The sequence below is a fragment of the Suncus etruscus genome, chromosome 7, assembly GCF_024139225.1.
Source record: "Suncus etruscus isolate mSunEtr1 chromosome 7, mSunEtr1.pri.cur, whole genome shotgun sequence".
Taxonomy (NCBI): domain Eukaryota; kingdom Metazoa; phylum Chordata; class Mammalia; order Eulipotyphla; family Soricidae; genus Suncus; species Suncus etruscus.
Window position 1 is genome coordinate 72,004,140 of NC_064854.1, and position 27,365 is coordinate 72,031,504.

At 34.6% G+C, this 27,365-nt stretch overlaps 1 protein-coding gene and 2 non-coding genes across 3 annotated transcripts in view; 2 read left to right on the plus strand and 1 right to left on the minus strand.

The window, feature by feature from the left end:
- ADGRB3 (adhesion G protein-coupled receptor B3) overlaps positions 1-27,365 on the minus strand; it is an 898,471-nt gene that overhangs the window by 512,542 nt on the left and 358,564 nt on the right. The window contains exons 7-8 of the mRNA XM_049776768.1: positions 20,390-20,554; positions 19,072-19,236 (exon numbers count right to left, since the gene is read on the minus strand). Coding sequence (XP_049632725.1) covers positions 19,072-19,236; positions 20,390-20,554 — 330 coding nt within the window. The remainder of the gene's footprint in view (positions 1-19,071; positions 19,237-20,389; positions 20,555-27,365) is intronic.
- Positions 4,499-4,605, plus strand: LOC126015177 (U6 spliceosomal RNA). Its single transcript, XR_007498068.1, has one exon. It is a non-coding gene; the product is annotated as a U6 spliceosomal RNA (small nuclear RNA).
- Positions 12,584-12,716, plus strand: LOC126014689 (small nucleolar RNA SNORA51). The gene has a single exon (XR_007497691.1). It is a non-coding gene; the product is annotated as a small nucleolar RNA SNORA51 (small nucleolar RNA).

Genomic DNA, 27,365 nt, shown 5'->3' on the forward strand with positions numbered 1-27,365 from the left:
ACATTTCTTAATAATCAGGGGATATGTACAACAGGAAGAAATAATACTCTTAAAAATATATGCACATAATGAAAGACAGCAAATATTTAAAATAATTAGTGATATATTTAAAGAAAGACATCAATAGAAACATTATAATAGTGGGAGACTTCAACTCACCCCTGATACCCCACTGATTGGTCAACCTAGATAAATATTAACAAGGATATATTGGCTATGAAGTTCAAGAAATGGAAGAGAATGACTTAATATATATAGGCCTCTCAATAGCCAGAAATCTGGAAAGACAGTCTTCTCCAATGCACATGGAACATTCTCCAAAATAGACCACATACTGGGCCATAAAACATACTTCATTAAATCAAGAAGATAGAAATTATGTCAAGTATCTTCTTAGATTATGATGCACTGAAAATAGATCTGAATTACAGACACACATAAAAATCTTGAAAATTAAACAGCACACTAATGAACATCCAGTGAGTTATAGACAAAAACAAATAGAAAATCAAAATATTCTTGGAAACAAATATGAATAGATGTATAAATTATATAAGTGGGACCTACATTAATAAATTGTGTTATTTCCCTTTAAATTATATTAATAGTAATAGTCATAAAAGAGTATTATATTGAAACAAATACAGAACCTCAGATAAATAGAACAGATTGTAGCTTCCTGAGAGTTACCCCCTGTGTAGAATCAATTAATCTTTCATAAAAGATTATCAAAGATTTCATTAAGGGGATAATAATATGAGGAGCAAGAAAAGCCTCTTCAACAAGTTGTGTTAGGAAAACTGGTCAACTACATGCAAAATTCAAACTCAGAAATCCATAAAACCATGCAAAAATGGTTTAATCAAAATGAACTAAATACCTTGATATAAGATATGAAACCAGACATTATATAGAGGAAAATATAAACAAAGCACTTCATAACATTGAAACTAAAGGCATCTTCAAGGAGGAGACATCACTATCCAAGCAAGTGGAAGGAGTGGTAAAAAAAAATGAAAATACTTTAAACTGTGAAATTTCTGTACTTCATAAAAAAACTGTGACTAGGATTCAAAATTCACCCATGGAATAGAAAAACTAATCATCTAACACCTCTCTGATAAAGGGTTAATATCTAAAATATACAAGGTACTGGTATATCTTCAACAAGAAAAGAAATCTAACTCCATCAAAAAATGGTGGGTAGAAATTAATTTATTTTTCTTCAAAAAATGAAATTTGGATGGCCAAAAGACACATGAAAAAATGCTCTACAAAACTAATCATCAGGGTAATGCAAATCAAAACAATTACATATCATCTCACACCACAGAGACTGGCACACATCACAAAAATAAAGAACAACCAATTCTGGCCTGGAAGTGGGGAGAAATGTTATTCTCATTCACTGCTGTTGTAAATGTCATCTAGTTCAGTATTTCTGGAAAACAATATGGCTATTCTTCATAAAACTGGAAATTGAGCATCCGTATTATCCAGCTATTCCATTCCTAGGATTATACCCTAGAAAGACAAAACAAAATACAAAAATGTCCTCTGCACTCCTATTTTCATCATAACTCTATTTAATATATAGCCAGATATGGAAGCAACCAAGTTGCCAGAGAAGAGATAAGGAAACTGTGGTACATTTACACAATGGAATACTATGCAGTCAATAGGAAAAATAAAGTCAGTAAATTTGTTTATACATGGATGGACATGGAGATTATTATGCTGAGTGAAATGAGTCAGAGGGAGAGGGATAAGCATAGAATAATTTTACTCTTCTGTGGGATATAAGAAAAAATAAAAGACAGTGTGGTGATGATATCCAAATTATAGAAGATCAGTTCATGGTAGGAAGTTTGCAATAAATAGCTGCTATTGCAGTTAAGAGTAGAGAATGGTCTACTATGTAAGTATTAAAAACAATAGTTGGAACTTATTACTCTACACAAGTACTTGGTTTAAACTGAGATAATGCTACATGCATGGCGCCCCTTTAATATTAGTGCAAATCAAGTTGCAAAAGAGAGAGTGAACAAGTAGAGAAAGAAATTATATTTAGAGAGAGAGATGCAAAATTCCTGCCTCTGAAGGAAGGTACAAGGAAGAGAAAAGGCCATCAGAAAGTGTGAGGGGGAGTCTAGGGACACTGTGTTCTGGTGAAGATGGTTGTACATTGTGTAACTGTAAGTCGATCATGAACAGATTTGTGAAAAAAAAAGTGGTGTTATGAACATCCTTATAACCATGGTGTTTAAATTAAAAAATTAATAAAATAAAATAACTTACTGAAAAAGCTATAAAAGAGTGTTGGTGCAGAGCAGTAAGGTGTCTGCCTTGCTGGCGCTAGCCTAGGATGGACCATGGTTTGTTCCCCCAGCGTCCCATATGGCTCCCCAGGCAGTAGTGGTTTCTGAGCGAACAGCCAGGAGTAATCCCTGAGCTTCACCTGGTGTGGCCTCAAAAAAAAACAAAACAAACAAAAAAATTTTTCAAAAAATAACAAGGTACTATTATGACCATGTCCATGATGCAAGAAAAAAATCTACTAAATTGTGTGGAAGAGAGTTGAGAAGATGATTGCTAAATTGATAACAGTTGATGAACAAATAGAAACTGTCTCTTAAAAGTCCTAACTTGTTACATATATAATATTTAGTCCTCAAAAGAATCCCTAGGGTCTATATAAATATCATTACTTTACACATGACACTGAAGCCCAAAGTTTTACATTACTTAGCTTTCAAACCCAGGTTCTTTCTAAAATGCTGGACCTCCCCTACCAGTAGGTGCAACTTGTGAAAAATAAGGGAGACCAGGGACTCGAGAGAAGGGGATTCATGGAAAGAATGAGAAATTACTTTAAATAACACAGAGAACTTGATAATTCTCTCTCAACATAGAAAAGCTCTTCAATTTCTTGGAACTTTAACTGATACTCTGATAGGAAAGTTCTTTCAGGTAATAGGTAGTGTAAAAGAATAAGAAATTAATTTTGTAGGTGCTCCTCTCAGAGTTTATAGGAAAAGAAAAATATATAACTCAACAATATATAAGAATTATATTTTATATATAGTTATGTTATATATAACTATTAAAATATATAACCCAACAGTATTGATATATAATAAATATAATGTTATATAACATATAAGTATATAATAAATATTATATATTATGTATATCATATAAATTCATATATATAAATATAGCCCTGCAGTAGCAGGAGCAGGAACTGCCATTTATTTGTCAGAATATACCAGATCGCATAATGTTGAGGATTAACATTTGGGTTTAGTTATGACAAACTTTGAACACCCATGCTTAAATTTCATTTTTACAAATGCTTGTATGATTAGGAAATAGTTACTATTTTCTTTACACCCTGTGGTTGTCAGGGGTCACTTTTAGCTCTGCACTCCTGGTGGTGCACAGGGGACCATATGAAATGTTGTGAATTAAATCATATGCCTATGGAGTGTTCTTTGTCTTTAATCCAAAATATACTTTTTTTTTTTACTAACAACTAATATAAAATAATTAATATCTATATGCTAGCATTTATAGAATTTAAACACCAAAAGCTGGCAAAACAAATAACAATGAGATTGCATCCTGGGAGGAGATCTGGGAGGTCAAGTTCCTACCCAGCCATAATCACACCCACAACTGCCTCTTAGCCAATGGCCCTGTTTCACCACTCCTGTATAGCTCTGCAAAGACTCCAATTTGACAGAAACTCAAGGAATGCCGGTATTTGGGCTGATTTTAACAGGACCCTTTTTGAAGGCACCTTCCTCTTCCGTTCAATTCTGCCTTCTCTTGCTTCTGACAGCCAAAGCAACATCCACAATTATTTTCATTATTTTGCTCCCACTAAGCTGGAAACAAATGTATTATAATCAGTTATATCATTGATGTGATACATGTTCTTTAAATAAAGTAAATTAAATAATAAAACAAAAATAAGTAAAAAGTAAATGATATCTTTTGGTAATTAAAAATGAGATTACAGATGCAGAAAACATGGTAGTTATCAGAAGCAAGAGTGAAGAAATTCAAATTGCTAAAGGTAATCAACCAATTTTTAGTGACATAAATAATTCAGGAGATATGTTTATGAGGGTCAATTTAGGTAGTAGTATTGTATTGTATGTTTGAAAGTTGCTAATTAATTAAAAACTGTAACTACATAATAATAGTAACTAGACAGTTATGAACATGTTTCAACATGTACAGATATCAAAGCAATGTAAAAATTAAAAGAATAAATGAAATGTATTGCTAAAATTTTCTATTATAATTTAATAATGATCAGCAAGTTGCAAAATATTTTTAAATTTGACAAGGGCCAGTTTCTAAATTGAGCCATAAGATTGCAACAAATTCCTTTATTTTAAGTTTCTGCAATTGCAGAAACTGTGAGATTTTTTCAAAGTCTAATCTAATAAATTTTAATTTCAGACAAATTATAAAAATTATCTTGTATCTGCTCACTTCGGCAGCACATATACTAAAATTGGAATGATACAGAGAAGATTAGCATGGCCCCTGTGCAAGGATGACATGCAAATTTGTGAAGCGTTCCATATTTAAAAAAATTATCTTGTCCATAGATACAGGTATGAATAACAGGCATACAGTACTACAAAACCAAACATTTAATGTTTTAAATCTTAGTCATTTTCCTCAAATCTTATGCATATAATTTAGATTATTTGCTTTGAACTACAAAATGAAATAAGTAATAAAACTCATGATTGGTGTAAGATCTTATGATTTTTTAAGATATTTATTAAGCAAGAGGTGATTTCTTTCACTTGTAAGTATGTTAGTTTGAGTTATTTTTGTACTTTTCTGAATTTACTTTAGTATACTAGGCAAAAAATAAATATTATAATTAACAAGAAAGAACTCAAATAGCTAGTACCATCTTTGTTAATCCAGATTTCACTGGTTTTAAGTGAACAACTGGTGTGAAAGTATTTGAGTATGCCATCATTTGTTATGTTTAAAAAATTCAGCAAATAACTTTGTCACAAAATTTGAAGATACAAATATGTAATATTATAATTATATAGTGTAACTATAACAATATGTAGAATAAATAGCATATTTTAGGAACAGAAAGACCTTTAAAATACTATTGAAAATTTACTAAGCTTATGGCATGCCATAAAAATGTAAGATACCAACTTATATTGCAAAGATTTCAAGATAGAGTAGTGTATATTTGTACTTAGAAAAAACCATCAGATTTATACAGATATATATGGGTCCATATAATTTAGAAGTTTGATGTTAAAATAACTAAGTTTTACTCTAATACATGTAAAATACATATATTCAGAAACTACACCATTATTCCAACTAGAAGTGAAAAAAATAACAAATAACAGTGAGTTAAGATTTCATCGCCCTTCCTAAAACCCTCATGTCATACCAAATTTCATTTTCCCTCACAGTGCAAGAGTATATAGATATGTACACCGTTGTATACATTAATTGGAAATTAAGAGGTACTGAAATTTTACTCCTCGAAAAGAGCTGCTGTGGATATCTTTTGCATGGACATTCATAACTATATGTAATGTGTCCCAGTAATGATAATCAAACTCCTTCCTTCCTCCCTCCCTCCCTCCCTCCCCCCTCCCTCCATCTCTCCCCCCTCCCTCCCTCCCCCCCTCCCTCCCCCCCTCCCTCCCTCCCTTCCTTCCTTCCTTCCTTCCTTCCTTCCTTCCTTCCTTCCTTCCTTCCTTCCTTCCTTCCTTCCTTCCTTCCTTCTTTCCTTCCTTCCTTCCTCTCCTCTTTCACCTCCTCTTTTTATTTTAGAACATCTGGCAGTGTGTAGGGTTTACTCCGGGCTTTGCACTCAGGGATCAGTCTTGGTGGGCTCTGGGGATGATCTATGTTTCAAAGGATTAAATTCAGGCCTGCCATGTGTAAAGCAAGTTCCCTACCTGCTATATCTCCAGATTACTTCTTATTACTTTCTTAGATGCAGAAAAAAATGAAATCTAGATCAGATAAATAAGAATAGGTTATGACTAGACTGATAGTTAACCACATTTCTCATTAAATAAGTCTTATTCATTTATATTACTCCTATCTAAGGATTTGTGTAAGAAGTCTTGAAATTGACAATTTGCATTTTCAGTATTAACTGACCCATATTTACTATTATATATGAATATAAGTAAAATAATATCTTGCAATCTTTTGAGGAATCTCAATTTATTTATCTATTAATTTATTGATCTATTAATCTGTCATGCATCTTAAGGTGGATTAGTTAAGCCCAAAGAAAGGCTTCACAAAAGCTTAGCAAGGGTTAAACAAAGGTTAATATATAATACTATAAACATAAATTTGGAAGTGTTTAAAAATTCCAATTTTCTGGCATGATTGTTATAGACCTATTGAATTAGAATCCCAGAGATTGGAACTCAGAAAAATTTAGAGCTCTCTGGGTTATTTTAATGCCTACAATAAATATGACAAGATAATTTCTATGAGATGAGGATGGACAGTAGAGAAGTGAAGGACAGAAAGTAAGCATCTTTGCCATTCTTTTTCTGACTAAAGTTAAATTAAAAGTCAATACTTAGAAATACTCAATAAAATAAATATTAAATAAAAGTCTATCATGATCTTCAGTTTATACTGAGATATGGAACAGTCATTCCTAGAATAGCATTTCTTCTTAATTATAAGAAGTTTATATTTGTCATTTTACAAGAAACAAATGTTAATACAAACACATGTTATTTGGCTCTGATTACATGGGTAACACCCAAAAATATACATTAAGTAAAAAGAGCTCCATAACTTTTGGTGGAAGATTTGGACTGAAAATTATGCCAGGGAACTCTTTTTATATAGATATTTATGTTCTTGTTCTCATAGTAAAACACATAATCCTAAAGAAATACCTCTATTTTGTACACCACAATTCATGGTTTTGCATGTCATATTTAGGTGCACATATTCAATGTTTCTCTTATAAATATGTATTATTTTTATCTGGAAAATTCCCAAAAGGAATCAACAGTCATGCTACTCTATCTCTTCTAGACATAAGGCAAGGTCATTCCTTGCCTTTCTAAATCTTGCAACTCAACATTCCTTGCTATACAAACTAGTTTTCCAATTATTAGATATCTTGCTAATAAAGCCATTTACCCCTATTCAGTTGCATCTTTATTTTGAGATAACAGAATCCAAAATGACACACTATGCATTATCTGCTTAGCATCTGCTATTGAATGGTATATTCTAATTTAGTAGTGCTAATAAAGTATTAAATACCAAATGGGTTCTTGAATAAAACCTAAAGAAATAAGTCTCTTCTCAAAAAACAATACGGATGTTCCCAGAGATCTTGAAAATTATTTTGGTCATTATATAATTTCTGAATTAAAAAAATTCAAAACATTCAAAGAAAATAAAATGTGTTCTATAAGTATGGTAGCAACAAGAAACATAAGAGCCCCTGTTTGTGACGTCAGGCTGGGAAAATCCATGAAATTATGCCTGCCCAATGGGACCCGACTGTGAAAAATTGTGAGTGCCTGTGTGTGTCTGTTTACTGTCCTGTTGCGTGAACCTCTTGGGAGTGGGTCGAAAAGAGGCTCCAGAAAACTCACTCTCCCTGAACAAATTCTAGGGCAGGAATGCCAGGGAACTGCTCCATAATGTGAAAACCAGCTAAAAGCAGTACTTTGCAGAAGCCAAGTCCCCTGTTTGTGACATCAGGCTGGGAAAATCCATGGAACTATGCCTGCCCAGTGGGGCCTGACTGTGAAAAATTGTGAGTGCTGCCTGTGTGTGTCTGTCTATTGTCCTGTTGCATGAACCTTTTGGGAGTGGGCTGAAAAGAGGCTTTAGAAACTTGCTCTCCTAGAGGCCAATTCTAGGGCGGGAATGCCAAGGAATTGCTCCATAACATGAAAACCAGCTATAAGCAGTACTTTGCAGAAGCCAGGTCCCCTGTTTGTGACGTCAGGCTGGGAAAATCCACTAAACTACTCCTGCCCCGTGGGGCCCGACTGTGAAAAATTATGAGTGCTGCCTGTGTGTGTCTGTCTACTGTCCTTTTGCGTGAACCTCTTTGGAGTGCACCAAAAAGAGGCTCCAGAAGAGCACTTTGGCTCCGCTTTGCTATGCGGCTGTGCGCTATTTCTAAGAAAAGAACACCATTGCAACAAGAAGAAAAAATCACACTAAGAACTGTGCTAGATCACTGAAGCCCACCATTTCTCTCCGGACTGTCTTCTCTGCTGTGTGCTCGGGCCTAAGATTTGATCCTGTGTGAGGCTTCATCCACAAAGGACTCCCCTCCCTTGGAGGCAAGTCGATCCATCCACAAAGGGTGGAGCCAGAGGAGTGTGGCTGTCTGCATCATTTAGCCAATGAATACCACCACAACATGTAGAGAAACCCACAATATAAGTGTGACAATGGGGAAACAACACAGGCCAGCATCAAACATAGAGAATGAAGATGACAACTCTAATGACCAGATAATGACGAACCAACTAATCAACCTCTCAGATAAGGACTTTAGACTAGCAATATGGAAGATGCTCAAAAAACTCAAAGAAACCATGGATCGAGTTGAACAGAACACTAATAAGAACCAAGAAAACATGAAGACAGAAATCACAAAACTCCAAACAAATAAAATGTCAACTAACAGGCCTGAAAAACTCAGTAAACGAAGTGAATGACAAAATGAATAGCTCTGGGACAGGGTATCAGAAGCTGAGGATAGACTTGGTGCTGTGGAAGATGAGATAAAAAACAATTCCATACAGTGGGAGAGATTAAAAAAAAAAACTTAAAGCAAATGAACAGACAGTGGAAAAATTAGTCAAAGAATGGGAACAGATGAAAATAGAAGTCTATGATAAGATCAACAGAAACAACTTAAGATTCATTGGAGTCCCAGAGACCCAGGAAGAAAACTTCCAGGAAGAATCAATGGTCAAGAACATCATTAAAGAGAAACTTCCAGAGCTAAAGAATATATGTGATCAAATCCTGCATGCTCGAAGAGTACCAACCAAAAGAGACCCCAGAAAAAATACCCCAAGACACATGCTAGTAACAATGACGAATCCCATAGATAGAGACAGAATTCTGAAAACAACAAGATCAAAAAGGGAAATTACATGAAATGGAGCATCCTTGAGATTTACAATAGACCTGTCACCAGAAACACTCAAGGCCAGAAAGCAGTGGTGGGATATTGTGACAAGACTGAATGAAATGAATGCTTCACCTAGAATACCGTACCCAGCAAAAGTCACTTACCCTGCTCATGGATTGGCAGGATTAACATCATCAAAATGGCAATACACTCCAAGGCATTATACAGATTTAATGTGATCCCTCTAAAGATACCCATGACATTTTTTAAAGAAGTGGATCAGGCACTTTTGAAATTCGTTTGGAACAATAAACACCCTAGAATAGCTAAAGCAATCATTGGAAAAATAATATGGGAGGAATTACTTTCCCCAACTTTAAACTTTACTACAAAGCAATAGTTATCAAAACAGCATGGTATTGGGATAAGGACAGGCCCTCAGATCAGTGAAATAGGCTTGAATACTCAGAAAATGTTCCCCAGACATACAATCACCTAATGTTTGATAAACGAGCAAGCAATCCTAAATGGAGCAAAGAAAGCCTCTTCAACAAGTGGCTAATCTTCAAAATATACAAGGCACTGACAGAACTTTACAAGAAAAAAACATCTAATTCCATCAAAAATGGGGAGAAGAAATGGACAGACACTTTGACAAAGAAGAAATACAAATCGCCAAAAGACACATGAAAAAATGCTCCACATCACTAATCATCAGGGAGATGCAAATCAAAACAACTATGAGGTACCTCCTCACACTACAGAGAATGGCACATATCACAAAGAATGAGAATAAACAGTGTTGGTGGGGATGTGTAGAGAAAGGAACTCTAATCCACTGCTGGTGGGAATGGCGTCTAGTTCAACCTTAATAGAAAGCAATATGGAAATTCCTCCAAAAACTGGAAATCGAGCTCCCATACGATCAAGCTATACCACTCCTAGGAATATACCCTAGGAGCACAAGAATACAATACAAAAATCCCTTCCTTACACCTATATTCATTCCAGCACTATTTACCACAGCAAGACTCTGGAAACAACCATGATGCCCTTTCAACATACGAATGGCTAAAGAAACTGTGGTACATATACACTATGGAATATTATGCAGCTGTCAGGAGAGATGAAGTCATAAAATTTTCCTATACATAGATGTACACGGAATCTATTATGCTGAGTGAAATAAGTCAGAGAGAGAGAGAGAAAGACGCAGAATGGTCTCACTCATCTATGGGTTTTAAGAAAAATGAAAGACATTCTTTCAATAATAATTTTCAGACACAAAAGAGAAAAGACCTGGAAGTTACAGCTCACCTCAGAAAGCTCACCACAAAGAATGATGAGTTTAGTTAGAGAAATAACTACATTTTGAACTTTCCTAATAATGAGAATGTATGAGGGAAATGGAAAGCCTGTCTAGAGTACAGGTGGGGGTTGGGTGGGGAGGAGGGAGATTTGGGACATTGGTGATGGGAATGTTGGTGATGGAATTGTGATGGGTGGTGTTCTTTACATGACTGAAACTCAAACACAATGATGTATGTAATCAGGTGTTTAAATAAAATATATAAAAAAAGAAACATACGAGCAATTACTTTTGTACAATTTTAACCATTAAATTAAAAACACAATATTAGATCATTAAAATGATTTGGTCAGTTTGATATATTTAAAATTTGGGGTATTTAATTATATTCTGGAGCTACTCAACTTCTCAGGTAGCACCAAAGAATTTTTTAAAAAATAGATATATTTCATTATTATGAGGAAAGAAATGTCTTATTTTTGTCAATATTATTTTAATGTTTTATGCATTTACCAGTGAGGGAATCTGCTATACTTCACGTGAAAACATAGTTTTCTATTCTAATAAACATTAGAAGAGCATTATGTTAAATGCAGATGATTAATAATCATTTTCATTATTATATAAATATGTGTGGATATTATATTCCTCCTTTATGACAGATGATCTCTTAGCAAATTTGATTAATTTGTTTTGAATCCAGATCAGTTAAGCATAAACATAAATATTAGTTATTTTCATTAACATAGAGAACAATTAATAATTAAGAATGCTAAAAATAACACTAAAATATATGATTTTATAAAATATGTTCAGGCTTTGTTTATAACAAAATGAAAAAATATGATTTAGTAACTACTAATATAATTTGAAAATTACCTTGTCTTACAGGTTACTATACTAATTAGGATTAAAAACCTGATTTTATAGTAATATATGGAATTTTATATCATATTTACAAAAATAGAAAGTATTGGGCTAAGAAAGTAGTACAGTCATTGGAGCTTGAATATTCCTAATGCAGGTTCAAAGCTTGGACCTCACAGCTTCCTGAAGATTACTGGGTATACCAATGAAGAATCTCTTAAGCACCAGTTATTGTAGTCCCAAAGGCAATTTTGGTAGACTTTGTGGTCCCTGGAACCCAACAGAGCTGCATCCTCAGATCCTAATGTTGAACCACCAGCCCACTTTAGTTAAGTGTGTGGGTATGATTCTAGGCCTAGGGTGTATGAAGTATTATTTGCATTAGGAGGTCTCAACCCTCCCCTGCCACTAAACAAGAAAATATTAACTAGAGAATGCAATTGGAAAAGTTTGGTATAGAAATCAAATTAACAGGGGTCTCAAACTCGCGGCCCGCAGGCCGTTTGCAGCCCTCCTTACAACATTTTGTGGCCCGCAGCTGGTCTTCAAATATTACCGAATAATCACAATAAAAATTGCATTAGTAAGAAAAAAATAACATTAAACATTCGCACACCCCGAGCTGTTCCATTCGGATATGCAAATGTTTAATGCGATATTTTGCGATTTTTTTCTTACTAATGCGATTTTTTATTGCGAATATTCGGTAAGCGAAATCCCTTATGCGGCCCTGCCTCACCCTGACTTTGCCCCCTGCAGCCCCCAGGTAAATTGAGTTTGAGACCCCTGAGCTAGAGGATAGTTCAGTGGGTCAAGGCTTGTCTTGTTCTCAACTGACCTGGATTTTATTCTCTAGCATCTTGAATACAGCCCCCACTCAAGTTTGCCAGAACTAATCCTTAGTGCAGAGCCAGAATTAATCTCTAGTATTGCTTTCTGCCCCACCCCCAAATAACCCTCAAAAAAAAAAAAGAAAAAAAACAACCCAAAAATAAACAAAACAAAAAAACAAACAAAAATCCATGAAAATTTTGTTTGATTTGTTTTGGGCCATCCTCAGCAGTATTCAGGGGATCTGTGACAGTTTGAAGGCCAAATGGGATGTTGAGGATCAATCCTGTGTCGGTAGCCTATAAAGCAAACCTCTGTTCTATCACTAGGAACCAAGATTAAAATATTTGTATATTAGCACTCATCCTAATATAATTCGAAGCTTAGATAGAAAAATATATATAAAAATTGACACAGGCCTCCCAATTCTAATCACAGGCTGTGTTCTTTACACTGACTGTATAGAAAGAGGAGGTACAGTAAATGTACCTCATATACACCTCAACCCAGGCCCTTTGCCTGGTCTGTATTATGAATTGGGGGACAAAAAATTGAAGCAGAGGTATAAAAGATGTCCATTTTATGATGTTTTGGTAAAAAACAATCTGTATGTATTAGAAGTAAAATCACTCATATATGTTAATGGTGATAAAAAAGTTATGATGGACAATAAATTTTATAAAATTTTAAATTGATTTATATTTGACAGTTTGATGCATGTGTTTATTTGTTTAATCTCTTCACAAACACCATTTCATAAAATAGCTGATTCAATAATTAATTTTGAATTGGTAAAATTCTTTTGTATTTGGACATAATTTACTTTTAATAAATCTTTTCAACTATATTATAATAGACAGCAAAACAAAATGCCAAAACAAATAACAAATCTTGTGGTATAGTATATAATTTTTAATCTACCTTAAATCATGAAAGTGAGTAAATAAACTCAGTAAAACAGAATAAAAGATGAAATAGCTTTCTTGTAAATATATGCAAAGTGTTTTCCAAACAGCAGGTGGCAATCTTTGTAAGCATGAATGAAGCAACACAATTTAACCTCATGTCTGCAGATAGAAAAATTAAATAATAATTAAGGGATATAATGATAATTAAAGGGTCTTATTTAATTATGTCTACTAATCTATTGAAAGTTTCTCTGGGTCAAATTAATGTTTAACGTTTTTAATGCTTCTTAACTTTTAGGCAGCCTAGATATAGTTCAGTCTGAAACAATAAGTCTATAAGTATCTATTCCACAAAAGCCTGCAGTTTGATTCTGAATCATTCTGAATTCACACAGCTTTAAGAAAGAATAAAATTCAATTAATTTTAAGACCCAAAAAGCCTCTATTGATATACTATTCTTCTGGGAATCTAGTTTCTATGAGTATTGTATTAGTCTGTGAGATGTTTTAATAGTATAACTTGAAGAAATATAAGATTTTAATAGATTTATTAAATTCCTTGTTATTCTTAACTGAGACCTAGATACATAAAAAGAAATTTTTCTGAACTGAAAGGGTTCTTAAATTTCCTCCAGTCAGTTGCACTTCCCATACTCATTAGGAAGGAGCTAGAATGATCAGTAGCTTGTCCTCTGTAATACAACTAGCAAAAATAGGACTCATAACTGGGTCATCAAATTATTTTTTCTCCAAATCTATAAAAATTTTAAAAATAAATAAAACCAAAGAACTGACCTATCTTATTTTCTAGAATATTTCTAACAAGTTTGTTTCTGATACTCTTCTAAGAATCTTCTATTCACCCATTTAGTGCTCTGTGTCAATATCTAATGGAATACACACAGTTTTTCTAAATGATCTTCCAAATATTATTATATTCTTTTTATCTATTTTTTAAATTTTGACCACTATTGGCAGCAACACTTAGGGGTTACGCCTGGTGCTGAGTACAAAAATTACTCCTGGTAAGGCCGAACTCCCGCTGTAGTGATTCCTAATAATAAGCTTTAATGACTTAATTTTACCAGGTATAAAATGACCCTTTAGCTTCTTTGTCTACAGGAGTCTTTGGAAATAAAGGGTGCACACCCTAATTTTATACGTCGGTGCTCAATCAGACTGGATACCATATACAGTACTCATTATGACAATGTTTTGATAAAATACTCTAATTTACCCACTCCCTTTTGTTTATGCCTTTTATTAGGACCCACAGCATAGGATCAGCCAGAACACTGGAATAGTCAATGGTAAACCAGTCTTTTTTGGTTTTGTTTTGTTTTGGGGTCATACCTGGCAGTGCACAGGGGTTACACCTGGCTCTACACTCAGGGATCACTCCTGGCAGGCTCGAAGGACCATGTGGGATGCCCGGATTTGAACCACCATCCTCTGCATTCAAGGCAGGCGCCCTACCTCCATGCTATCTCTCTGGCCTTGTAAATCACAGTCTTATGTTACAAATCCCAATCATCAAACAGGTTTTTGAAAATTACTACTTTCTTTTTCTTTCTTTTTTTCTCATTTTTCATTTTTCTTCATTTTCTATCTTTCTCTTTATTCTTTCTATTTCTTCTTCCCCCCTCTTAATTCTCTTTAATCAGTTAAATCTATGTAAAATTAAAGCCCTGGTTGTCAGTTGCTTCATAGGAAAGATACCTCTATACCTAAGATGCATGACACTATATTTTATAATTTTCACTACTACATCACTTAGAACACTAAACTCGAAAACTGTTCTTATACTAAAGAACTCCACCCACTATCTAAAGTTGAAACCTTTATCTAGAAGAGCCCACCCCCAGCATCGATGAGAAGTCTAGAAAGTGGAAAACCCTTCAACACTGACTCACCAGTAAAATCTTTTTTTAAATTTATTATTACCATATTTACTCATTCTTCTTTTCTCTTATCTCCTATATTTTGTTTTCCCCTTCTTTCTCTTATAATCTATATCTTAGCCAATTATCTATCTTTTCTTAACCCATTTTTTTTCTTAAGAGCTCAGACCCAGCCTATGAAGGTGAAACTTCCATCATCAATTTAAGAATAGACCCTAATTACTGTCTTTATGTGGGCATGAGTTTGTAGACAGTGGACTCCTCTGAGTGCCAAAACCAAAATGTAAACAACCCATGCCTAAAGTGTATATAGCCCCATTTATGTATTATCCCTCCTCCACTCTTCAGAAATACTGCTATCGTTCTGTCCCCCAATCCCAATCCATTATCCTTCCTTATTTAATCCTCTCTACCTCAGTTCTTAACCCAATAGGTACCTAGACCATCTTCCTTCCCCAATAGACCACCTTCCTAACCCAAAGGACACCGTCTCAGTCCCACATTTTGTGCCTAAGCAAAAAAGAACCATCACTCCTGCTGACTCAGGCTTTATGGCCCTTTGTCTCACCCTCCCAATTATGGACTGTTGCATGCTACCAATTCAGAATCAGAGGGACCTCCAGCCCAAGGAGGTCCTCCTTATGGCTGCAAATCATTTCTCAAACTCAACAAGACACTATGTGTGATGATAATGTAACCTGGATTTCATTCCACACACAAGAATATCTCAAAAGACTTAATGGGGGAAGCCTATATTTCCTTTATATGTTTAATACATCCATAAGAGTACCTTCTAGTCTGTTTATTCCCAAATGTAAGTTAGCCTCCTTTTTTATTGTTTTGTTTATTGCTTGTTTGTTTGCTTCTTTTGGGTCACACCTGGCAGCGCTCCTGACTCTATGCTCAGAAATCGCTCCTGGCAGGCTCGGAGGACCATATGGAATGCCAGGATTCCAACTACCGTCCTTCTGCATGCAAGGCAAATGCCCTACATCCATGCTATCTCTCCAGCCCCCTTAATTCCTTATTTTTATATATTTCTTCTATTATATAAAATATATAGATGTTTTTCTTTTCCCTTTTTAACTTTACCTGTTTTAGTACTGCTTGGAATGAAAGCCTAGTAGAAAAAGTCTGGCCTGAAATAAATGCTCAGGTCAAAATCAGGGCACAGAGAAACTGTTGCCTGTCATTCTTATCCCCAAAATGCCCCAGCAATATAATTTGGCAACATACCCTTTTGCATAGGCACTCTAAATAAGGGAAAATATTATGCATAGAAATAAGCTCTCATCTACTAGGGATAAGAGCCTTTACATTTTATAATACAGGGATGCCTTCCTCCCTGAGCATGTGCCATGTGGCCCCAACTTAGACTCCATGTGATTGAATAGCAACCATCTAACTCAGAACCCCAGACCCCAGTCGCAGAAACAACACAGGTCTCAACAACACCACCAGGAAACAAATTTCTTCCTGGGAAACACCTAATACCGCCCTGGCACCAACCAGGACCAGTTATGATATGGCACCCTGACATGAGGAAACGGCAACAACTTGATCTAAGTGAGGGTTGCCATATCTTATCACTTTCGATGAAACCAGAAGACATGTCAACCTTTGCTCTATGCAAAAACCAAGATCGCCAACTACAGGAGTCTGACTTAAACAGACAAGGTCCAGCCAGAACCTATTGTGGGACCAATAAGAAAGATCCTAGCTTAGGCCTCAATCTAGGTTTCACACAAAACCGAGATCTCTAATGCCAGAGGCCTGACTTTGACAACTACGACTGAGCAGAACTTCTGGAAACCGCACTGAAAGACTTTCTCCGAGGCTCTGTCCAAGAATCTGAGCAAAAACCAAGACCACTAATTGCAGAAAACAAATTACAAAAATAATGATGGGACATAAGCCCTAGAACCGTAAAGATAATCTCTCTCCTAGCCTTCATCCTATGACAATACCAAGATCTCTAGCTACAAAGGCCTGATGTTATCATTCACAACTGAGTGGAAAGTTTCCTGGCACCAAAATAGAATTCGAGATGTGAAAATGAATGTCTAAAGAGACTGCAGTAGTTCCCATGGCAGTATGCTTCAAGGGCAGGAATTTCTTCTTCAATTTCCCCATTACTTACTGCCTATGCAAAAAAAATAAAATAAAATAAAATAAAATAAAATAAATAGAGAGAAAGAAAAATAAACACAAACCTTTTTAAATAGTTGCTGGTTTGTTTGTTTTTCTTTTTTTGTGTGTATAGTATGGGTGTTTGGTATTTGTTTTGTTTTTTTCCTATTCTTTTTTCTTTCTTTTTCTTTTTTTTTGCTTGTATTTTATAGTTGCTGGTTCTGGCTTTTGTTCTTTCTTTGCTTTTTTTTGTAGTTATAGCTTCGTTGGGTTTTTTCCTCTTTTTTTCTCTTTTCTCTTGTGTTGTTTTGTTACTGTTTCTCCCCTCCTTCCCTTGTCTTCTTAATTCATATTTATAACACCTAGACGATTCCTTCTAGGTTTTCTTTCTTCCCCTTTTCATTTCTGATACTTCCAACAGAATCACATTACGAAAATTATCTTGCTCAGCCTCATAATTTTTTTTCAGCCTCATAATTTGAAGAGGAAAAAATAGACAGTGCCAGGACTAGACAGTCATATGAATATTTAGTGGAAATTAAAAATGACCAGACTTGAAAACCAAACCCAAAGTCAACGACAACAGAATCAATATCCAATCTACAACAAACTATACAAGTGGGGATCAGTTACACTAGTGTACTGGGGGATAACAAAGTGAGAAGTGAGATGCATGTTGGGAAAATGGATGGAGGGAGGTCAACACTGGTGGTGGGAATTCCCTTTATTCATTATCAATATGTACCTTAATTATTACTCTGAAAGATTTGTAACTCACTTTGGCTACAATAAAATTTCAAAAAAATTACTCCTGGTATGACTGGGGATGTCCAGGATTAAACGTGGGTTGGCCCCATGCAAGGCAAATGCCCTAGATGCTCTGCTATCTCTTCAGACCCTATTTTTCTCTTATATACATAGTTAATTGAATCACTCTGAGATACACATTATTTTCATGTAATTAATTATATAACTATAATTATGTAACCAATTGAGCTTCATTCATAAATAGCCCAACACCCATTACTTCACCAGTACACATTTCTTTTTTTTTTTTTTTTTTTTTTGGTTTTTGGGCCACACCCGGCGGTGCTCAGGGGTTACTCCTGGCTGTCTGCTCAGAAATAGCTCCTGGCAGGCACGGGGGACCATATGGGACACCAGGATTCGAACCAAACACCTTTGGTTCTGGATCGGCTGCTTGCAAGGCAAACACCACTGTGCTATCTCTCCGGGCCCCAGTACACATTTCTTGCCACCATATCCCGTTTCCCTCCAGCCCTCCTTCCTGCTCTCCTTTTTCAGCCTCTATAGCAGTCATTTTTCTTCTCTCTCTCACTCTTATCCAGAGTGATCATTTCAAATTATCATTGTCATAAACACTTAGCCTGTCAAAACTGAAATCTTATGTTAAAACATATTCCTCATATAATATCCTTTTTAGTGGTAAATAGGACAAGGACATGGAAATAGAAATATTTGAGGTCATACATAAAAAAGATGAATATTCTGATTACAAATTTCCGACATTCTGTACAATCTTTTTTATCTCACTTAGATAACATTTGTATATGTATATTTTTATTATAAGTATTCTAAGGCAAGTTGTTTCATCTTCAGAGTAAATAAATACCTTAAGAAAATAATGAAAAAATATCACATCCAATTTAATCGATGCCTGATTACCTTCATATTTTTTCACTTTTAATGTCATATTGAAAATAATTTTAAAGCCTATAGCAGAAACAGATGATACATAAAATAATTTATAATTTTCAAAATGGTATATCTTTATACATTACCAAAACAAGTATATTGCTACATACATACATATATCATCATACATGCATACATACATACATGCATACATCATTAGCTATCTTTGCTTTGAAACTACAATATTTTAAATACTATTTTCCACAGGTTGTAGTGTGTTGTCATTAGGATAATTTAAATTTTTTTTACCTGGACACCGTTGCTCACTGCATCTTCTCACTTCTTCATTTGTTCCATCACATTGCTGCCCAGTGATAGCTGCACCCTGACAAGACCTCATTCTCCTTTCCCAGCCACCATCACAGGATTTAGAACATCCACTCCAGTGACCCCACTGATTCCACTGGCCATTGGCTGAAGGAAAAAGTTGTGGTTAGTGTCCGTGCTAAATGTCTATAGTAAACAGTCATAGGAATCTTTTAATCTGTGGACTTCCCATGCCTTTAATTAATTAATCTAACATTCATTCAACTATTGCACTTTCTGAACAAATGCAAAGCATTGTGATAAATATATTTATAAAAGTTTGTCAAACTTTTCAAATACACATTGCAACATACTTTTAAAAGTTTGCTCTAAACTTCATTGACTTTCATGAATATTTAATCTAAGAATCTCCTGAGCACTATTGCTTACCAATCAAGCTTCCATATGATCCAGCTATACCACTCCTAGAAATATACCCTAGGAACACAAAAATACAAAACAAAAATCCCTTCCTTACACCTATATTTATCGCAGCACTATTTACCATAGCAAGACTCTGGAAACAACCATGATGCCCTTCAACAGACGAATGGCTAAAGAAACTGTGGTACATATACGCAATGGAATATTATGCAGCTCTCAGGAGAGATGAAGTCATGAAATTTTCCTATACATGGATGTACATGAAATCTATTATGCTGAGTGAATTAAGTCAGAGAGAGAGGAAAATGTAGAATGGTCTCACTCATCTATGGGTTTTAAGAAAAATGAAAGACATTCTTGCAATAATAATTTTCAGACACAAAAGAGAAAAGATCTGGAAGTTCCAGCTCACCTCATGAAGCTCACCACAAAGAGTGATGTGTTTAGTTGAGAAATAACTACATTCTGAACTGTCCTAATAATGAGAATGTATGAGGGAAATAGAAAGCCTGTCTAGAGTACAGGCAGGGGTTGGGTGGGGAGGAGGGAGATTTGAGACATTGGTGATGGGAATGTTGCACTGGTTCTTTACATGACTGAAACCCAAACATAATCATGTATGTAATCAAGATGTTTAAATAAAATAAAATAAAATATATTGAAAAAAAGAAATTAACTATTAATTACTACTAATAGTAAGACACTTTTATTTTAACACATCACATCCATGGAAAAAAAAAGATGTAGTAGATGATCAGTGGTACTATCAGCTTAATTTATTTAAAACCATATTTATATCTTAATGATTTCATGATCTGGAATCTCTCACATTTTATATAAGCAGAAATTCATTAAATATAGATAGAAATTATCTTACCTGTACAATCAGGATTATAGCATTCTCTACTTTCTGCCCAGGGCCCTCTACATTCAGAGCCCCCATGGGCAGCTGCTGTACACTGACGGCTTCTCTGCTGGGTCCCATTTGAGCATGTTACTGAACATTGGCTCCATGAACTCCACTCTTGCCACTGTCCATCAACTGCCAAAATAGAAAGAAAACATAATGAGTTCTATTAGAAATACTATACAATAATTATAAGGCAAATTTTTTAAGATGAGTTAAATAATTGATTCCAAATTAATGCAATGGAAAATCACATTTGGCATTAAATTTTGCTACATGACAAACTACTATTACCATATTTTCTCAATTCTATTTTTATGTGGAGGAATGATGTATATATTATACTTAGAAGAAAATATCTATTAAAATATATAACTCATTTGGACTTATATATTTATAAAATTGTCTTTTTTTTAATTTGAGAAACATACAAGCTGTTCATTGTTGCTCTTGATTATGTGCTCAGGATGATTTCTGGACGTGCTCAGAGGATGTTAATTATAGGGGCCGAGGTATTGTATTGGAGTTGGTCACATGCAAGGCAACTGCCTTACCATTTTATTATACACTGGACCTAGAAAAATAATATACTGACCACCCTAAAAATAAGGACGTGGGCTAGGAGATGGGTTGAGAAAGCAGTGAGCAAAATGTATTGTGACAGATTACCACTATAACAAATATTTTAGAAAAAAACCTAAACATTATTTAAGCAATTAGTTACTAGGATAATTTTATAGTGCTGCAAAGGAAAATTTTAAGACACTAGAAAAGAAAAATATGAAAGGTTTGGCAAATATTCCAGAGAAATATGATTCTAAGAAAGAACGTAAGTATAATAAGAAAACACTTATAAAAAGGTGAGCTCATGAATGAAATATTCAAAAGTATTTAGCCTGAAGAAACAAGGGTACTTCTAGGTCATACTGGATATGGGATTGGTATTGGAACACTCAATAATTAAAAGAACTATATTATGTAGATTTGTAAATCGTGGTGTTTTAACAAAAATAAATTTAAACATCATATATGTAGAATTTGTAGATTTTAATGATGTTTATTAGAAATATTATCAATTATCATGAAGTCATGAGAGTATGAACAATAGTAGAGTGTGCATGGAGCTATTCTTGCATAATGCTGAGCAGGGTTAGATTCCTGGCACCACATATGGACCCTGGAGATTGCTAGGAGTGATCCCTGAGGACTATCAGATGTAACCTACAAAATATCCTATTAGATATAGCTGGGATTTTATGATTCTATTTAATGCATGTAAAAAAATAGAGTTAGGGTTGAGAGTAAAATATACCAAGTGAGCAAATTGGAAGGGTTAGAGATATTCTGAGGTACAGTGAATGAATCTCTTTAAAAAATTTATCATGAGACCTGAAGTAGAAACAAGTTTAAGATTCCCAAGTTCTGCTTAATGTTTAAGCTCCTATTCTCCATTGAACATGTTTCTCACTGCTTATTTTGATGGTTTGTTACTTATTGCTGTTTTGGACAGGTGTGTGCTATCCCTTTAATATAAACTCCTCCCTCTCTTTCTACTCACATTTTTCTAAATACTTTTCAATAGCAACTAGATTGCTTCACACACATAATTATCCTGAAGTACCTTTTTATTAAATAATTTTTTTATTTAAGCACCATGATTACAAATATAATTGTAGCTGGGTTTTAGTCATAACAAGAACACCCTCTTCACTGTGCAGCCTTCCCATAACCAATGTCCCCATTTCTTCCTTCTCTCACCCCCTGCCTGTATTTGAGACAGGCTTTCTACATCCCTCATTCACTGACATTGTTATGATAGTTCTCAGCATAGTTATTTCTCTAACTGCACTCATCACTTTTTGTAGTGAGCTTCATATCTTGAGCCAGTGCTTCTGGCCCTCATCTCTGGAAATTTTTCAATGTCTTTAATTTTTCTTAAAAGCCATTGATGAGTGAGACTATGCTGTGTGTGGCTCTCTCCCTCTGTCTAATTTCACTCAGCATAATAGATTCCATGTGTATCCATGTATAGGAAATTTAATGACTTGGCAGCTGCATAATATTTTATTGTGTATATATACCACAGTTTCTTTAAGCTGTTCATCTGTTGAAGGGCATCTTAGTTGTTTCCAGAGTCTGGCTATTGTAAAAAATGCTGTGATGAATATAGGTGTGAGAAAGAGATTTTTGTATTGGATTATTGCATGCTTAGAGAACTTTTAACTGAGACATTAAACTTATCTGAAAAATTTAAATTTAGAATGACTTTTTAATCTATCCATTGAAATGATTCTTGAGACCCTATTCATTATAGCACACTAGTAGTGTTATGAGTAAAGAGGAAATAAAAACCTTATAAATATATTGATATATCAAATAATTATATTATGCTTACAAATAAGAGCAAAGTTTAAATGTAACATTTTAACATGCTACATATATGTTTTTTATAACAAATAACACCTCTACTTGTGTGCATTTTAGATATAATTGGTTAAACATAATGAGTATATTAAACAAAGGAGACTTCATTCACAAAAATTTAATATCACAGGCCACAAATACGAATAACCAAAGGACTAAACCAATATTTATTCATATAAATTAGTGCATACATTTTCTTTATGCACTAAAGTATGACTACTTACTTTTCCCAAAATCACCCCATCACTATCCATCAACTTCATTACAGTTGAATAAGAATTCAACAGAAACTCAAGTCCTAGCGTGAAATAATGTTACTGTAAAAATAAGTTTTTAAAATAAGAATCCTTTGCAGAATTTCCATGGTCTTCAGTTTGTTTTTTACTTAATTATTTATTTATTCATATCTCATGCTTGATGGGAATCCCAAGGAAAGAGGAAGAAAGGAAGGAAGGAAAAAGGAAGAAAGGAAGGAAAGAAAGAGGAAGGAAGGAAGGAAGGAATAAAGGAAGGAAGGAAGGAAGGAAGGAAGGAAGGAAGGAAGGAAGGAAGGAGGAAGGAAGGAAGGAAGGAAGGAAGGAAGGAAGGAAGGAAGGAAGGAAGGAAGGAAGGAAGGAAGGAAGGAAGGAAGGAAGGAAGGAAGGAAGGAAGGAAGAAAAGTTGTATGGCAAGAAGACTTTGCATTGGGTTGAGTAACAAGGCAATAGATAAAGGCAGCAACTACCGCCCCCCCCAGGTTACTGTGGAACATAGCTTAATTACATTTATAATATATTTTTTAAGGTCATTGCAACATATGCATATGAAAATAGCTTAAAGTTGTGTGTTTTTTCTTTCTAAAATATTTAATTTTAAATTTTCATAATGTTGTCATCAAGCGAGTTTCAACTTCAATCCCTCCAACAATATCTGCAACCCTCCATCAATGATTCCAAGTCCCTTTCATTCTGCATTCCCAGACTGCATCCTTTACTAATTTCTGAAGTTGTCTTTCTAAAAATTTCTATGAAAAGAAAATGAACAAGGGCCAGAATTATAACACAGTGGGTAGAGATTTTGCCTTGCACATGGCTAACCTAGCTTCAACACCCAGCATCCCAGGGCCTCCCAGGAACAATTTCTGAGGGCACAGCCAGAAGTAACCCCTGAGCACAGCCAGGTGTGGCCCCAGAAAAAAAAATAGAGGATTAACAATTTGCCATTCTATAAGTAAAGATCACCCTGATAAACTTGGAAATTTAAATATTCCAAGTCTATTCTTGAAGTTTCATAATATGAGACTGATATTGTTCTACTAGACATTAGACACACTAACAACACTGATGAGGACAAATGTATCTAATCTCATGAAACATAGTCTCTGAGGGACTGTGGTAGAGCCAAGATGATAAACAAGCAAGTGAATCAACAAAGAAGTTCGGCTGGAAGCATTAGGAAGACAATGTGATAAAAGAAAGTGATGTGATAGGAAATCTCAGCATGGCCTCTGGGAAGAAACCATATTAGAGCTGAGTTCTAAATCACTATAAGGAGACAGCAAAGTAAAATTCTATGGAAAGATTTCTTAAATACAAAGCCTTAAAGTCATAAAATCTCTAGTATTATAAAACAGAGAGCAGTTTTGGGCTTTCCAGGATCACTAAATTGGAATGAGGCAGGACATGTGCTTGGAAATTAAATACAGAAACCACATTATATCCAACAGGTAAAAAAAGCCAGTAAGCTATTTGAAAAAGATGAAAAATTATGAGAAGATTTTAAAGTAGAGAAGCCATGTAAAATAAATGGACTTTATAAGGGTAAGGACACATTTGAGAAATGTCAGGGAACTATTTTGTAGCCTACATGGAATTTAATTATGGTGATAAAAATCAATATATTCTTAATTTAATAAGAATTAGGGGCCGGAGAGATAGCATGGAGGTAAGGCGTTTGCCTTTCATGCAGGAGGTCATCAGTTCGAATCCCGGCATCCCATATGGTCTCCCGTGCCTGCCAGGAGCAATTTCTGAGCCTGGAGCCAGGAATAACCCCTGAGCACTGCCGGGTGTGACCCAAAAACCACACACACACACACACACACACACACACACACACACACACACACACACACACACACACAAAGAATTAGTAATACAACATGGAAGCAGAATCATTCAGTGCTTATTTAGGTTGTCAATCAGTTTACCCTTTTTTTTTTTTTTTTTTTTTGGTTTTTGGGCCACACCCGGTAACGCTCAGGGGTTACTCCTGGCTATGTGCTCAGAAGTTGCTCCTGGCTTGGGGGACCATATGGGACACCGGGGGATCGAACCGTGGTCTGTCCAAGGCTAGCGCAGGCAAGGCAGGCACCTTACCTTTAGCGCCACTGCCCGGCCCCAGTTTACCCTTTTGAACTTAGACAAGATTTAAAACAGGTGAAATGAATTTAGCAAGAAAATTGAAAAAGAAATGTGCTTTAAACTTGTTGAATCAGTGATCTAACTATAGATAGTAGGCAAGGAATTAGGCAATGACCAGATTATTTAAAAAATTATTTGATTGTTATATTGTACCTTCTAATACAGTAGATGGAATGTAATTGAGTACCCAAATAATCATATATACCTTATTATAATGTAATATAATTATTTTATACAATATAATTATTATAAAATATATATATGAAAAAGAAGGAAGGACTATTAAGTGAAGAGAAGAAACCCTATCAAAGAACAGGTATTGGGAAAACTTGTCAATTACATATTCAAAAAAATGAACTCAGATGCCTCTCTCACACTATGCATAAAAACTAATAAACAAGGACTTACGATTTCCATATCAAACCTAAATCCATATTCGAGGCTTTTCTAAATCAGGAATAACGAAAATTGTAAAGAGTAAATTGCTGAGTTACGGGGCTTCAGTTTGTTATATGAACTTTCCTGCCATACATATAGAGATACAATTGTATTCACCTTGGAGCATAAAATGGTCTCCAGTGTGCAGGGATAAAACTAAATTCATTGGTGCCTTTTCATGAAAATCCCAAGTTTCAGTCTTTTTTTATACCTTTACTAATAGCTGGTAACAATTTAAGAGAACTTGGATAGAAAGCATAAGAATACTTATCAATCCATAGATTCATAAATGTTTGGATAATAAATATACTATTTTAACAATTGTTATTGGTTGTTAATTGCTGATCATTAAAACTACCTATAGGATATTTTTATGGAGAGCATAATTCTAACACTTGGTTTTGAGGCTATATGATTTAATGACAGCTAAGTTAAAGAGGTCAAATTTAGAGATTGATCAGACCTGAAAAGTATTCTTCAGAAGAAAAGACTGAAAATGAAGAATAGCAAATATTATTGGGACACATGTTAAAACATCTTCTCATTTGCCATTTTCAAATTCGTATGTGATACACACAAATTACAACCAAACAACATTTACATGTTAGAATTAATAATAGAGAGGAAGGCTAAAATATTTTAAGTTGCTAAAATGTTAACATAATATTCATATCAACATTCTTCAATACTTCTACACCTATGTTGTGAAATCTGTCCCACACATCTATAGCAGATGTCACTAAGTTTATAAAGCAGAGATTATCAACCTTTCTCCACCTGAGGACCAATACTGGTTTTATAAATAGATAATTAAAGGTTCAGTGGTTGGATCAACAGTTTTTAGTAGAGCGCTGACCTTACACTCAGCTGATCAGTTTTTAATCCTAGGCATCCCATATGGTCCCTCTAGCATCATCAGGAAAATTCCTGAGTGCTTCAAAGTTAGGAGGTACCCTTCAACATTGTCAGGTATAGTACCAAAACTAACAGACAAACAAAGAAACAAACAAATAGAACACTGGTTTAAATGATACAAAGCAGTAAATGGTAAAGGAAAGTAAATTAAACTAAAGGCATGATTTATTTATAAAAATGATAATTAAATTCCTGAAAAACCACCAGTAAACTGAAATATTAAGTGACACAAAATAAATAAAGTTATGATACAATATACCATAAAGTTAATAAGGTAGTGTTTGGATTTCAAGTTATAGTGTAGTCATGCAGAGAACACTAAGGACCTTTGAACTAAGGTTCTACAAGTATTAGCATTTTCCCCTGACTAATTGCAGCCAATTAACTATGTACAGCCATCCCATTGCTACAGAGTAATACATATTTTAGGTCCAGGGGTGACTGAAATATTTTTTCTCAGAGATGTCTGGATCCAAGATATATGTAGGTCTTGCTGTATTTCTACAGATCAACTTTTCCCCATATTTTTAATATAGTAAGAGTTGGAAAGTAATGCTATAAATTAGTCTAATAGTATCTCTACCAGGAAAGTGCCAGATTCACAGAAATGTATTTTCTAATGGAGGACTGATAAATTTGGCACTGCTGGCACCCACAGATTAACATGACTACTACATTTATATTTTTTATTTGTTTGGATTTTGGTGGTTTGTTTGTTTATTTGCTTTTGTTTTTTGGGCCATAGCTGGTGACCTGTAAAGCTCAGG